The 12,815-nt window shown below is 32.6% G+C and overlaps 1 protein-coding gene across 1 annotated transcript; it reads left to right on the top strand.

Annotated features, from left to right (window-relative positions):
- The first annotated feature begins 434 nt into the window (after window positions 1–434).
- Window positions 435–12,815, top strand: LOC123555558 (nose resistant to fluoxetine protein 6-like). The gene is made up of 15 exons (XM_053524260.1): window positions 435–860; window positions 2,057–2,238; window positions 2,948–3,038; window positions 3,658–3,751; window positions 4,280–4,382; window positions 4,638–4,815; window positions 5,212–5,379; window positions 8,252–8,348; window positions 8,681–8,779; window positions 9,288–9,464; window positions 9,966–10,073; window positions 10,548–10,674; window positions 10,884–11,070; window positions 11,513–11,655; window positions 12,135–12,815. Exons 1-15 carry the CDS (start codon window positions 527–529, stop codon window positions 12,255–12,257), a joined length of 2,211 nt encoding a protein of 736 aa, XP_053380235.1. The 5' UTR covers window positions 435–526; the 3' UTR covers window positions 12,258–12,815.

Below are 12,815 nucleotides of genomic sequence, written 5' to 3' on the forward strand. Positions count from 1 at the left end.
ATAATTCAAACTGTCTTTTTTCATTTTGACAGAGTTTAATATGATAGACGCCCGTTATTAAAAATTGTATCAGGTCCAAATTTTTCAAATCAATCCTACAAACGATTAAGCACACGACCCTTTCTGTTTTCTTTATCGAATTTTCCAAGTATATTCTTAAATTTTGAAAAGTCAGGGTTTAACCAATTGCTACATTGTAGAAAAAAATATCCGAACTTGAGGAACTACTCTGTAAACTTATTTAAAGGCTAAAGATGTGCTACAATTTAACCCGTTATTTCACAATCATACAATATATAACTTTGAGTCAGTGTATGGTATTATCCCATAACATATGACACGGGTTCGTTTTAAGTACTTTTCTGATAACGGGTATATAAGTATTAGCCTAGTCGCATTGATCATTCAATTTTGACCGTTGATTCTGTGTGAATTTTAAAGTACGTAAAATTTAAGTAACGGATACTATATATATACGCCACATTTGTTAGATTTTAAAATCGTGATAACGTATTTATAAAGAGCTATGTATAAGACAAGTAAATTATTATTGGTATATGCATTAGTAAATCTATGTTTGTGCCAACAGAGTTCAAATGATACCGTTGATTACTTTAACTTGCTTCAACACGCCCATCAAACGAATGAAATGGCTAGAAAATATTCCAGTGAAGAGAACATGTCACCAACCGAACATTTACATTTGACGAGCAAGCAAGATAAAGTGACAGCACGTGCGGAGGAAATACTCGCGTCTGGACTGGATGCTGAAGTCCCGTATGACGTCAGCGGGCGGTGCCTAAACCATACAAAGCTATTTATAGAAGCTTTAATTCGACGAGAGCTATGGGCTTTTAGAGGTTAGTGTAATGTTAAATACTATTCTGCAACATTCATATCAAGGGCAGTTTATCCACTGTCTTTCCCGATTGTTCTAATACAACAGAGGTAAACTAGAAAATATGCATTTTTGTTGTTGCTGATGGTTCTTTTACTAAAAGAAATGAAAATGTACTTGTCTTATTCTTTTAACTCAGTGATTTAGAAAGTTTATCTCCAACCCAGATATTTCCTGAAGATCCCTTGATCACAAACTAAAATATTTAAAGATTCTGAAAAAAAAAATATGGAAAAAACAGATAGCATTAAGCAAAATTATGTTGTAGCATAAGATGTAATATTTTTTATTGGCTGCCATATTTGGCAATGATACAGCGGTTGCCAGGTAAGCAATGATATATTAATTGCCATACTTTACAGTGTTAGTGTGGAAACCATATTTTGCTATAGTACAGTGATTGTCATATTTGGCAAAGGCAACGTAGTTGCCACCGTTGGAAATGATAAAGTGTTTGCCACAATTTAAAACGGTTAAGTGATTGTCACAATTGGAAATAATTAAGTGATTGCCATATTTAGCAAATCGGAGAATGACCCAGTTTATACCATTTCCCTGAAATATCACGTGGTGTATGCATGAATCAGAATGTTATATCAAATATAAGTCTCAGTATCTAATGCTGTCTCACCAGGTTGTTTTATAACACTTTATCTCAAACATTATATCTACGTTTAACCAAAACATTTGACCACTATTGACCTTAAAGTGTTTGCACATTTAAGATATTTGAAACAGCTGTTTTACCTATACAGTGTTTTAATAGATAACACACATGACGTTTATGTATTTGCGATATCAAAATAGTGCATCGTTTAATGCTTTAATTACTATTGTAACGGTAGGTATGAAAACAGTGACACCCTATTTTGCCTATCTTTTGCTATCGTCTTCATTAGCCATTGCTATTCCGTATTTGGGAAAATATTATTACAATTCTGTAACTATATTGAACACTTTATGTACATGTACCAATTGTACGCCTTTTTATTATGTAAATTTTGTCTCATGGGTCTTATGACCTTCTGGTTGTTTATAAAATAAAATCTAAACTCTAAAACTCTAAACTCTATGTACTACACACTACATTCATGTAGAAACTCTAGGTAGAAATGCAATTTCTGTAGAAAACATTAGTCTGTATTTTGTTTTTTTCAGTGATCGACGCGATGGGAAAACCAGATAGTGACCTTCTAGACTTTCACACAAAATGGGTAGGTAACTGGGAAGAATGCCTCGCAGTTCAAGCAATAGAGTACGAGAATCCCGTGAACAAGACAGGACCAAGTTACCCTTACACCGGAAAATACTGTATTGCGTCGTTTCCGTTAGGATCTGCAGTAAGTTTCGCACAAAAGTGTCCCATTTGTAGTACTTAAAACTCTAAACTTTCAATTTTTGCAATTTTCTAGTAGTTAGATTTTTTTAATTTGTCTGTAATCACGGCGCTTACGTATATGTTCAAAGGTTATGGTCAAAAAATAAATTCTTAACACTTCTTAATGATGTCCTGTAAAAAAAATATATTAAGTTTCAGAAAGAATTCGTGCAGCTTTGGCCGAAATAAGCCCTAAATTAAATGCAAACAAACCAAACTAAAATGTCACCAAACTGTGTCGCTTACAGTCAATAGCCTAGGTGACAAATATAACAATATCTGCGCTACACATTACCCAAATAATATCCACAAGTTACCCCTCCTCCAACACTTCTGTAAACTATTTAGTCAAAAATTGGCAGAAAATCGATAAATGTTAAAGCTGTGACATTTGAAACATTTTAAGATTTCTGTCTATGTTTCAAACATGAAAATGTTTCCTATATATTCCATGTAAAGTAATATTCTTTAAATTTGACTTGCTTTAGTATGTTTTTTTTTATTCTTAGGAATGGTGCAGATATTGGCGAGAATCCCACATGCCATTAAATGATTATATAAAGAAACTAAATATGTTATTCAAAAACAATGTTGTTTCACAATGAACCTTTCAAACTTATTTTAAATATAAAGTTACATTTATTCAATTCAACCTTCCATTTTATTTTCAGGCAGAGTTTGGGCAAATAGCAGCCTTGATGATCGGCATGTGTTATCCCGACTCCTGTAGCTCCGCTGACGCAACAGCCTTAGCTAAAACACGTACGCAGAAATAACTTACGTCATTGTTTCAGTGTAGTAATGTAGTTAATAAAGATATTTTGCTTCGTTACTAATTTTTTGTAAAAATCAAAATCCGATTTGATATATCTGATTCATAGATATTATATAATCTTTCTTTGTCTGTTTTGCTTTCCTTTCCGGACAAGCACTGACACGTGTCTTAGCTTCTGACCAGAATCAATATATATTGTGAAATTGTAAATATTGTTTCCCATGAATATTAAATGAGGAATCAGATTGCATATCTGGAACCCTTTCATTTTAGTTGCATTTTGCTCCTTATTAACCTTTACGCTGCTTTATTTTAATGGGCTGGTCTATCATTCAATTTGCGCAGTCGTCATGACTTATTATATGAAGGGTGTTCACTGAAAGTTTACAGATTATACAGCGAACAGTGAAGACGATGATTAGCGTTCCGGCTGACTTTGTTCTGCACTGGTCGCAAAGGCAAAATTACTTGCCGCCAGCAGGCTAAAGGTTAAGATAAATTTTTAACTCTGTATAGCGGATATATTTATAACAAATGTTGTACGAAACGTTTTAGATTTTTTTTCAAAATGAAGTAACGTTACTTAATAAAAGCTACAAATTTCAGTGGTTAGTTTGATTCCTGTCAATGTGACTATACCAGTAAGTGTGGTGTGTAGAGAAAAGTCTTTGGAGTATTCAAGCAAAGCAATAGTTGTTATGTAAGTATTTAAATGGATTTTTTTTTCATTAGAAAACAGCATAGAAACTACTTTAACAACAAGATATTTACATTATGTGAACGTGAGATGAAAATTTTCAAAACTCCCAGCCGTTTGCATATACATTCATCTGACTCAACATTTAATTTGCCTACATTAAACATTATAACAGAAAAAAATAGACAGTTTACGTTTAGTTTGAACAAGTGTTTCTTAAACGCTAGTTTTGATTGCTTTGATCAGTAATTATTGACACAGGATTCGTATGCCATACTTAAAAGCTGACATGCAAATAGATAATACCAACTAGGTGTAACATTCCTCTTTTTCTCTCTATTTAAATTCTTATTGTGGACAAATAAGTTGAATTTCCTAATCTAAATGAGGACTGTATGTAGTATTAGTATCTAATATCAGCCAACACCCTTATTTTATCGTTTCAGTCTAATATATGATTAATATTTGATATCTAACTTAACTCTTAATATGATATCTACGCAACACCTTTACTTTGTTTTTGTTTTTCAGTGTTATATGTTCCCTGTTTGCAGCACTTATTGTCATAGCAACAGGCTACGATATTTTTGTACAACAGTTTCTTACAAATAAACACTCGGGATACAGACGTATGGTACGTTACACATGTCAGAGTATGAAACAACTCTCAAAATATTCAAATTAGTAAAGTATGCTTAGAGTAGTCTTCTTTTGATTTTGCTGACTTAAGGAAAGCGTTCCATTCCATCAATTTTATATATGCGTTACAATTAAGATCTTCGTTTACTTTTTGCAGCAGTGTTACTTCAGTATAGGGGATTCATATTCTTCTTGGTTGGTGAAATAAGAAAGCCCAATATATTTCTTAATGATATACCATATATTGTAGAATAAAGGATCAGAATATGGCTCTATCAATGAAGTTAATAATGGACATCTTTCAAATGGTCACGTGACAGTCATTACGGAATCAACACCACTTTACACTGATGACTTGAAAACTAGTGATAAAGACCATTCTCAACAGAAAATAAAGAAGAAAGCATCAGATGGAAAGTATCAACCAGGTAATTGATAAAGCAGTATCTACAGTTAGCATTATGATAAGACCTAGAGATTAATAGATAAAAACGCCTCGATTTCATATGAGCCGTGCCATGAGAAAACCAACATAGTGGGTTTGCGCGCAGTCTGGTCAGGATCCATGCTGATCGCTTTCAAAGCCTAATGCAATTAGAGAAACCGTTAACGAACAGCATGGATCCTGACCAGACTGCGCGGATACGCAGGCTGGTCTGGATCCATGCTGGTCGCAAAGCCACTATGTTGGTTTTCCCATGGCACGGCTCATATATATTATATAGAAACGCTTTTTCTTCCCGGACAAATTTTAGTTGCATAAAATGATATCATATTTTGTCGTTAGGACTTCACTAACTTATATTTCTTTTCATTAATTCCAGGAACTTTGGGAAAGTTGCTATTATCATTCTCTGTATACTCAAATGCTCCAAAGATTTTTAACACCAGCCAACCTGCCGGAACATTGACCAGTGTTAATGGAATACGTTTCGTCAGTATGACATGGGTTATATTAGGACACACGTATGCCTTTGGGCTCACCTTAACTGGTAATTTGCCTTTCATAATATCTGGGTTCTAAAATTGACAGCAGTACAAAACTGACGGTCTTTTGTAAGAAATATGTACAAATACTAAGTACAAATAAACGCAAGCACCAAGTGAAGAAGAACTTACCTCAAAGAAATTCATAAATTACATGACAATCGGAGAAAGTTGTTAAAACATATTTGCATTGATATATCTGAAGATAGTCTTCATCCTACTGTCAAGTGGCTGCAACTTGATCTTCTTTTACAAAAAGAACGACACGTTTATACCTCGTGTTGTAAGTTGGTAAAATAGGAAGGCATTGTATGGAGACAAATAGTAGATCGACGTGACGTCAATCTGAGTGTAATTTTTTTTTTATTTGTCAAAAGTAGGCTACAGCATATAGCATATAGTATAAGAGATATTCTATAAGTAGGTAATTACATACTGAGTTATTTGAAAAAGTTTGTATTATATAAAACTTGTATAAAGTTCTGACCCTTGCCATATTAGATTTCTTTAAAGAAATTGTCTGTCCTTCAATTCGAACAGTACTATGGAGATTACAAGATGTTTAACGAAAAAATACTGACCAATAGGCATAAAAAACAGCACAGATCTTGATCAGACTGCACTGCAGTGCAGGCTAATCAATATCTACACTGGTCTCAATAGCAGAAACCAATTGTGTTAAACAAAACAAGGGTCAAAGCAATACCATAATATAATAAGTACTATTGAGCTACATAAAGGGAAATAATTTCTACAAGTATAATAAGCTAATCAAAACACAGTTATACATCTTTCTTGTTTGTAATACCTACTTCTTATAACCTTAATAAAGAACAAAATAAAAGATACCAGATACGGCATGATAGGCTATGCAAAAAAGCAAGAGAGAAAAAAAGGGGGGGGTGGAGAGAGGAACAGAAACAAAGTAGGGGTTGGTGTGCAGCACTGGGGAGATTTCGAAATGAGCTGTACAAAAGAAAGATCAGTTGTCTACTGAAAGAAGAGATAGACATCACTCCATTTTACATTGAATTTGTTTAATTTGTTTTCTTTCTTAGCATTAAAATGTTCAAGTTTCAATAGCATTTCCATTTGTGTTTTGAATAACTGAAAGCTTGGAATTATGTTTCTAGTTCGATATTGATATATAGTAAATTTCGCATTTAGTAATATGTTCATTTATGCAATGCTAAATTTTTCGTTACCTAGAATAATATCTGTCTTTGACCATTCAGTGGAAATATTCGGACAAGTTTCGTTAATCCATCTTTTGACCTCAGTCCAGTATAAGTTACTATAACGCAATCATAAAATAAATGTTGTAAAGTTTCAGTTTCTGTATTACAGAAAGAACATAACGAATCATTTCTTAAACCCATTGTTTGGAGAGAGCAATTTGTTGCAATGATTCTATGATTTCAGTCTGAATTGAAACCATTGCAACTTTGTATCTTTAGTTGCAATGAAACGGAATTTATATATATATTTCCAGTTAAAAGCGCATTTAAATTTAATTTATCAGTCCATTTTCTCCTTGAAGAGAGGATTATTTTTGGCCTGGCAAGTAGGGAAGCATAGATCTACATCCTTTTATTTGACTTTTAATTACTTTTACTGCAAATGGTTGTAAAGGTGAGGTTTCCCTTCTTGCATAATGTGGAAATCTAACCTTGTCAATGTAATCTCTTATTGATGCGATGATACTTTGGTATTGTAAAAAAATTTGTTCTGACTTCTGACTTCATATTTATCAATAAAATCATTATACAACAGAAAATTTCCATTTCTATCTAGAAAATCGTTGTCTAATAAAACTCCTTTCCTTATGAACATAGGATAGTGAAAACTAACACCACCAATTTTAAAATTACTGCTGTGCCATACTGGCAGTGCACAAAAGTCACTCCAGCTTTTTGGGTATTGATCATTTATTCGTCTGATGCCTTTAAAGACATCATTCCAAAAGTAATTTCCAACAGTGTTCAGTTTATTATTCATAAAATTCATTCCATATTTACTATAGGTTTGAAGAAAAGGGTAGATGTCTGTAATAAGTTCTAAATGTGTAGTATTATATCTCATATATCTGCAAAGCCAAGTCAGTTTTAAAGCGGTAATGAAAGTATCTAACTCTATCATTTTTATACCTCCATTTTCGTAGGACTGAATAATAGTACTTCTTTTTACCTTATCCTGGCCATTCAATAAAAATGTATAAAAAGAATTTTGCAAAGTTTTTATGATTTGGCAAACTCATGATAAGGTGATTAATTTTTGGTAAAGCTAGTGTTTTTATGACTATATTTCTACCTATTGGACTGATAACCCTTTTATTCTAGTGAGCGAAGAGCCTTTTAATTTCTTCAATTGTTGGTAAAATAGTTAGTATTTGCCATATTTTTGAGGTCATTTGTGAAAGTTACTCCTATTAATTTAAAACTATGGGACTCCCACTGAAGTCTTAGTTCTGGACAAGGTAAAAACCTGCTATTTTTTAAAGATCCAGTCAGATCAGCTTTTGTTTTATCTATGTTTATTTGTAATCCTGATATTCTTGCAAAGAAGTCTAATGTTTGTATTGTGTTTTTTAAGGACTTTTCAGTTCCGTCTAATAATACAGTTGTGTCGTCCGCGTCATGAGCGTGATTTGATAAAAATGAAAATGTCTTTTATATAAAGTAGTAAACCACAAAAACGATAGAACTCTTTCTCCGCACATGTATGTTTCAAAATAATATGTTGACGTAACTTCAAAAATGTCATATTTAAATGAAAATAAACCCATTTTGTCTTATACGAATGAAACTATGTTTTAGCGGTGTTAAAGAACTATGTGCTTAGTCTGAACATTGATATGGTTTACCTTTATTACCACAGATAACGTCGCTACATATTTTCCACAACTGATGAAGAGATTCACATTTCAAGCAGTGTCTAATGCTACAGTCTCTGTTGACACGTTTTTCGTTCTGAGGTAATTAAAAGAAATATCTTCCGAGTTATTATTAAAATTACATTTTAATATTTGTAATAATTCTGAGTTATAAATATTAGTTGGTTTATTTCTGTGTTATACCTGATTATGTTATTTGAAGAGAAAACTAGGACAAAAATGTTTCATGTCATATTACATCCCTTCAATTTCGATAAAAAAAAACAACCAAATAAAGTTACGAACCAAAACGATTACGTAACCTTTAAATGTGTAGTGCCTTTACAAAACTAAAGTGTATAGTTTTTTTGTTTTCTTTTTACCTTTTGAATGGTATTGAATGTTTTAATTACTGAGTTACTTTATGTTTTCAGTGGCCTACTGGTATCATATCTTTCATTACGTGAAATGAAGAAGAGTGGAGGAGCTCGCAGATTTAAGTGGGGAATGTTTTACTTTCATAGATTCTGGAGGTATTAATATATAAATTTGATTAAAGTAATATGAAAATTTGTATCATTCATTGTAAGAATTATTTGTTGATACACTGATGCATACAAGATACTGCTTGTGTTAGTATCTTTAAACGGAATATTACGAAAAATGCTAATATGTTCAATACATTTATTTACATAACTAAGATTTATGTGGCTAAGTTTTTTTTTCAATCTTGGACATTTCAGGCTTGCAGATTAAAAACAAACAACAACTAAAAACGAATTTAAGTCGTTAAGTACTAGGCCATATGATAACTTGGGAGCATCTAACTTGTGACAATTTATTAAGGAATATTTAGTTTAATATTTGTCAAGTGAGAAGGCAGGATAAATAGAACCATAATTTCATATACTCTAGATATTATACAAACTTATGTCTAAAATCATGTTAATGATTTCACAAAAATGTATTTTTCATTTAGAGATACATGTTCTAATTCTTCTTTCACTAATGTTTCAATCGCTTCCGTTCTTTTAATGTTAGGCTGACACCACCATACATGCTACTGCTCATGTTGTATGTGCCAACATTTAAATACTGGGCGGATGGACCATTCTGGCCACAGACAGGAACAGATGTCGATGAATGTAAAGACACGTGGTGGACAAATTTGTTGTATATCAATAACATTGTCAGGAGTGACAAAATGGTACACAAGCTGTTAATTGTATATGTTGTGCAATATGGTGAATTTCTTACAGTCAAATTTCATTTACATATTTCTTTGTGGTCATAGAAGTATTAAAATCCCAAAATATATATATCTCAGATTAACGTAAAATTATATGACGTTACAAGCGCAGCTAAATGGCTAACTAGCAGCTGCTTATTTATGTTGTCGGAGATAACGTGCTAAAAGATTTGTGTTTGACATGTATTTTTCATTTTGGTCAGTGTATGGGATGGAGCTGGTACTGGCTAGACATCAGTTTTGTGTGTCCTTAGTATACCTTTGTATGTATTATAATCATCTGTATAGTCCTTGAATTGAGTCGTATTCTTTATTATGATAGTTCTAGCTACAGATATTGAATCATGTTATGTAAATTTCACATTTCTGTTAAATGTACACACACACACACAAATCTTTTTGTAAACCGACATTGATAAGTATATTTTCAAAACGTATTCATACGTAACCTAGTTGTCTTTGATTTTCAGTTCGCCGCTGTGGGGTACTATTTCTTGCTTATTGCTGATCTTGGTAAACTTCATTAGCGCGGGCATAATTTCCAAACATTACGACATAAATGCAAACTTTTTACTTAAGTAAGTATATATGGTTTTACACTTAAAATAATACGTAACTGTTTTTACCTCTTGAGTGTTATCTTGGTTGATCCTTAAGGTACCAAAAATATTGAATGTTATGCGCATTAATCAAAATTGTGTGTATATCTGGATACGAAGATATCACCTGATATGTTTCCCGTTCCATTTGGTATAAGTATTTAGCCTTCTATATGAAAGCGTTAAGAATCACTTGTTATGTTTTTAAAACACACCTGCATCTTAAATGTGTAATTTGTTATTGTATTATAATTGAAATACATTTGGATGGAAATTTATCAAAAGGACAATGGCGGTTAACTAGTTCTAGATATGAAAAATCACTATACTATGACAAACTACATATCAATCGTATATGCTTTAATAGTTATTCAATTTTCCTTTTTCAGAGTTGATGGAATTGTTTAAATAGATGGAATATATATATCAATATGTTTCGTTTTGATATTTCAGTCAAAATGCGAATGATGCCATGCAAGAGATCTACATCAAACCCTGGGCTCGGATAGGACCATATGTCATAGGGTTTTTCACGGGCTATATTCTATACATAACTGAATGTAAAGTTAAAATGTCAAAGGTACTTTATCCTATTACAATTGTCAATGATCTCTATTAATAAATTGATGATAAAATGATATTTAAATATAACCTAGATCTAGTCATCGAAACAAATATTTTTCAGTAATAACTGCAAAATAAAGACGACTAAAACATTTTGTTCAATTTAGATAGTTGTTCTTGTATCCGTATAACTTATAAATCTATATTTTATCATTTCTATTACAGTTATTAAATATAATCGGTTGGCTTGTTGCAACAGGAGTTGCTTTGATGGTTTTGTATGGGCTATATACTTCAGACGGCTCTCCGAAACTGGGTGTTGATACATCAGCGTTGTATAATGCCACATTTAGGACGGCATGGGGAATGTGTGTAGCATGGGTGATATTTGCATGCGCTTCTGGATATGGAGGTAATTCATAAGCGATCGAAAGTGGTATGAATGCTTTTCTGAGAAATTATATGAAGTTAGTATTAATGTCTAATTGACTAATGGCGACAATTGGAGAAGCCCAATTCTGGAACTTACCCACATATCAAACAATTAGGAATATTGAGGCTTTTTCATCCCCCCTCCCCCTCCCCTCTCCCTACACACACACACCCTTGTAATAACTGACGCGATGTTTTAACATCTATCAGCGCTGACTGTGTAAATATCATTATTATTCATTTCGCCGATAGTTTCATTCATATCTGAGACCGATATTTCCAAAGACTAATTTAGATAGTGATATAAAGGAAATCAGAAAGGGTTTATTGCTTCAACAATAATGAAACTGAAAAAACTTAACACGATAATTAAATTTTATTTTTCATAAACTTATGATATTGCTGAAATCCTGTATTTTCAGGTCCTGTAAATAAATTGTTGTCATGGCGAGCAATTATTCCATTGAGTCGACTGACATATTGCGCCTACCTGGTACATCCGCTTGTTTTATATACATATTATTATAGCAGACGAACGCTGATGAGATGGTATGACCTGGAGCTGGTGAGTAAATTAAATTGTCATGGTGTAGGGATAGAGGTTCAGATTTATGTAATCGAATCTCATCTAGAACATAACTCGTTCATGAGAACTGGTCAGTCAGAAATAGTAAATAGCTTCAATCTTCTTTTTCTTCGTCGTGTTCTTCTTCTTCTTTCGTCTACTGATCAGATATCCTAGCTAGCAGTCCGCTGGTAGCTCAATTTACTAGACCTAAGTTTTTTTACATAAGTTTGTAGAATTCTAGTACAGTCAGTAAACTATTCCCATAACCATCTTATAAAGGAAAGTTATTAAATCATGAACATTTGCCGCTTGTTTTTTCTTCGAATAGCAAATAGTGGGACTAAACATTAGAACATACCTGTTGAATGTTAATTGGTTTAAATAATTTTGTTTTCACAATATATAGATAATAAAGTGCTGGTGGATTGAAATTTTCTCCTTTCTTTCGCTTTTTACATCAACACATCTTCTTTCAGATTTATCTTTTCCTTGGTCACTTGTGTGTATCCTATGCAGCAGCTTTCGTTATATCATTGGCTTTTGAATCTCCAATGATGGGACTGGAGAAAGTTTTGTTGGGGAGGAAAAAGAACAGTTGATAACCATTTCAACAGAAAAACATACAGAGTGCAATATTGCTGAACGTTCAAATCATGTGCTGACAATTTTATCAAGAGAATATTTGTATATTTTGTTATAATATTTTGTTATACATTTATCTACACTCTACATTTTTACATGGATATATTGTATTAATTTCTTTATGAACGGTATCAGATAAATGGCTACTGATATGCAAAAATGTTTAACCCTTACTCTGCTAAATTTCTATAATGAACGTGTCCATCTTTCAATTTGGACAGTACCATTAACGGTTAATGTGCTTACCCAAAAGATACTGACTGAATGGCGAACAGTGCAGATCGCGGATGTGCAAGCTGATTATGATCTACACTGGTCACAAAGGCAGAAACATTCATGTGAAGCATGAAAAGGGTTAAATGTGATGGTATCATCACTCATTACAAATTAACTGTTTACAAGAATGCATTTTGACATTTTCATGGAAGTATCGACGGCTTCCGATTGCATTTTTGTACTTCTTATACATTTCTCTAACTGCGATTCATTGAAATATGGTGCATGTTTGTTTAAGA

Source organism: Mercenaria mercenaria, chromosome 15 (assembly GCF_021730395.1).
Source record: "Mercenaria mercenaria strain notata chromosome 15, MADL_Memer_1, whole genome shotgun sequence".
NCBI lineage: Eukaryota > Metazoa > Mollusca > Bivalvia > Venerida > Veneridae > Mercenaria > Mercenaria mercenaria.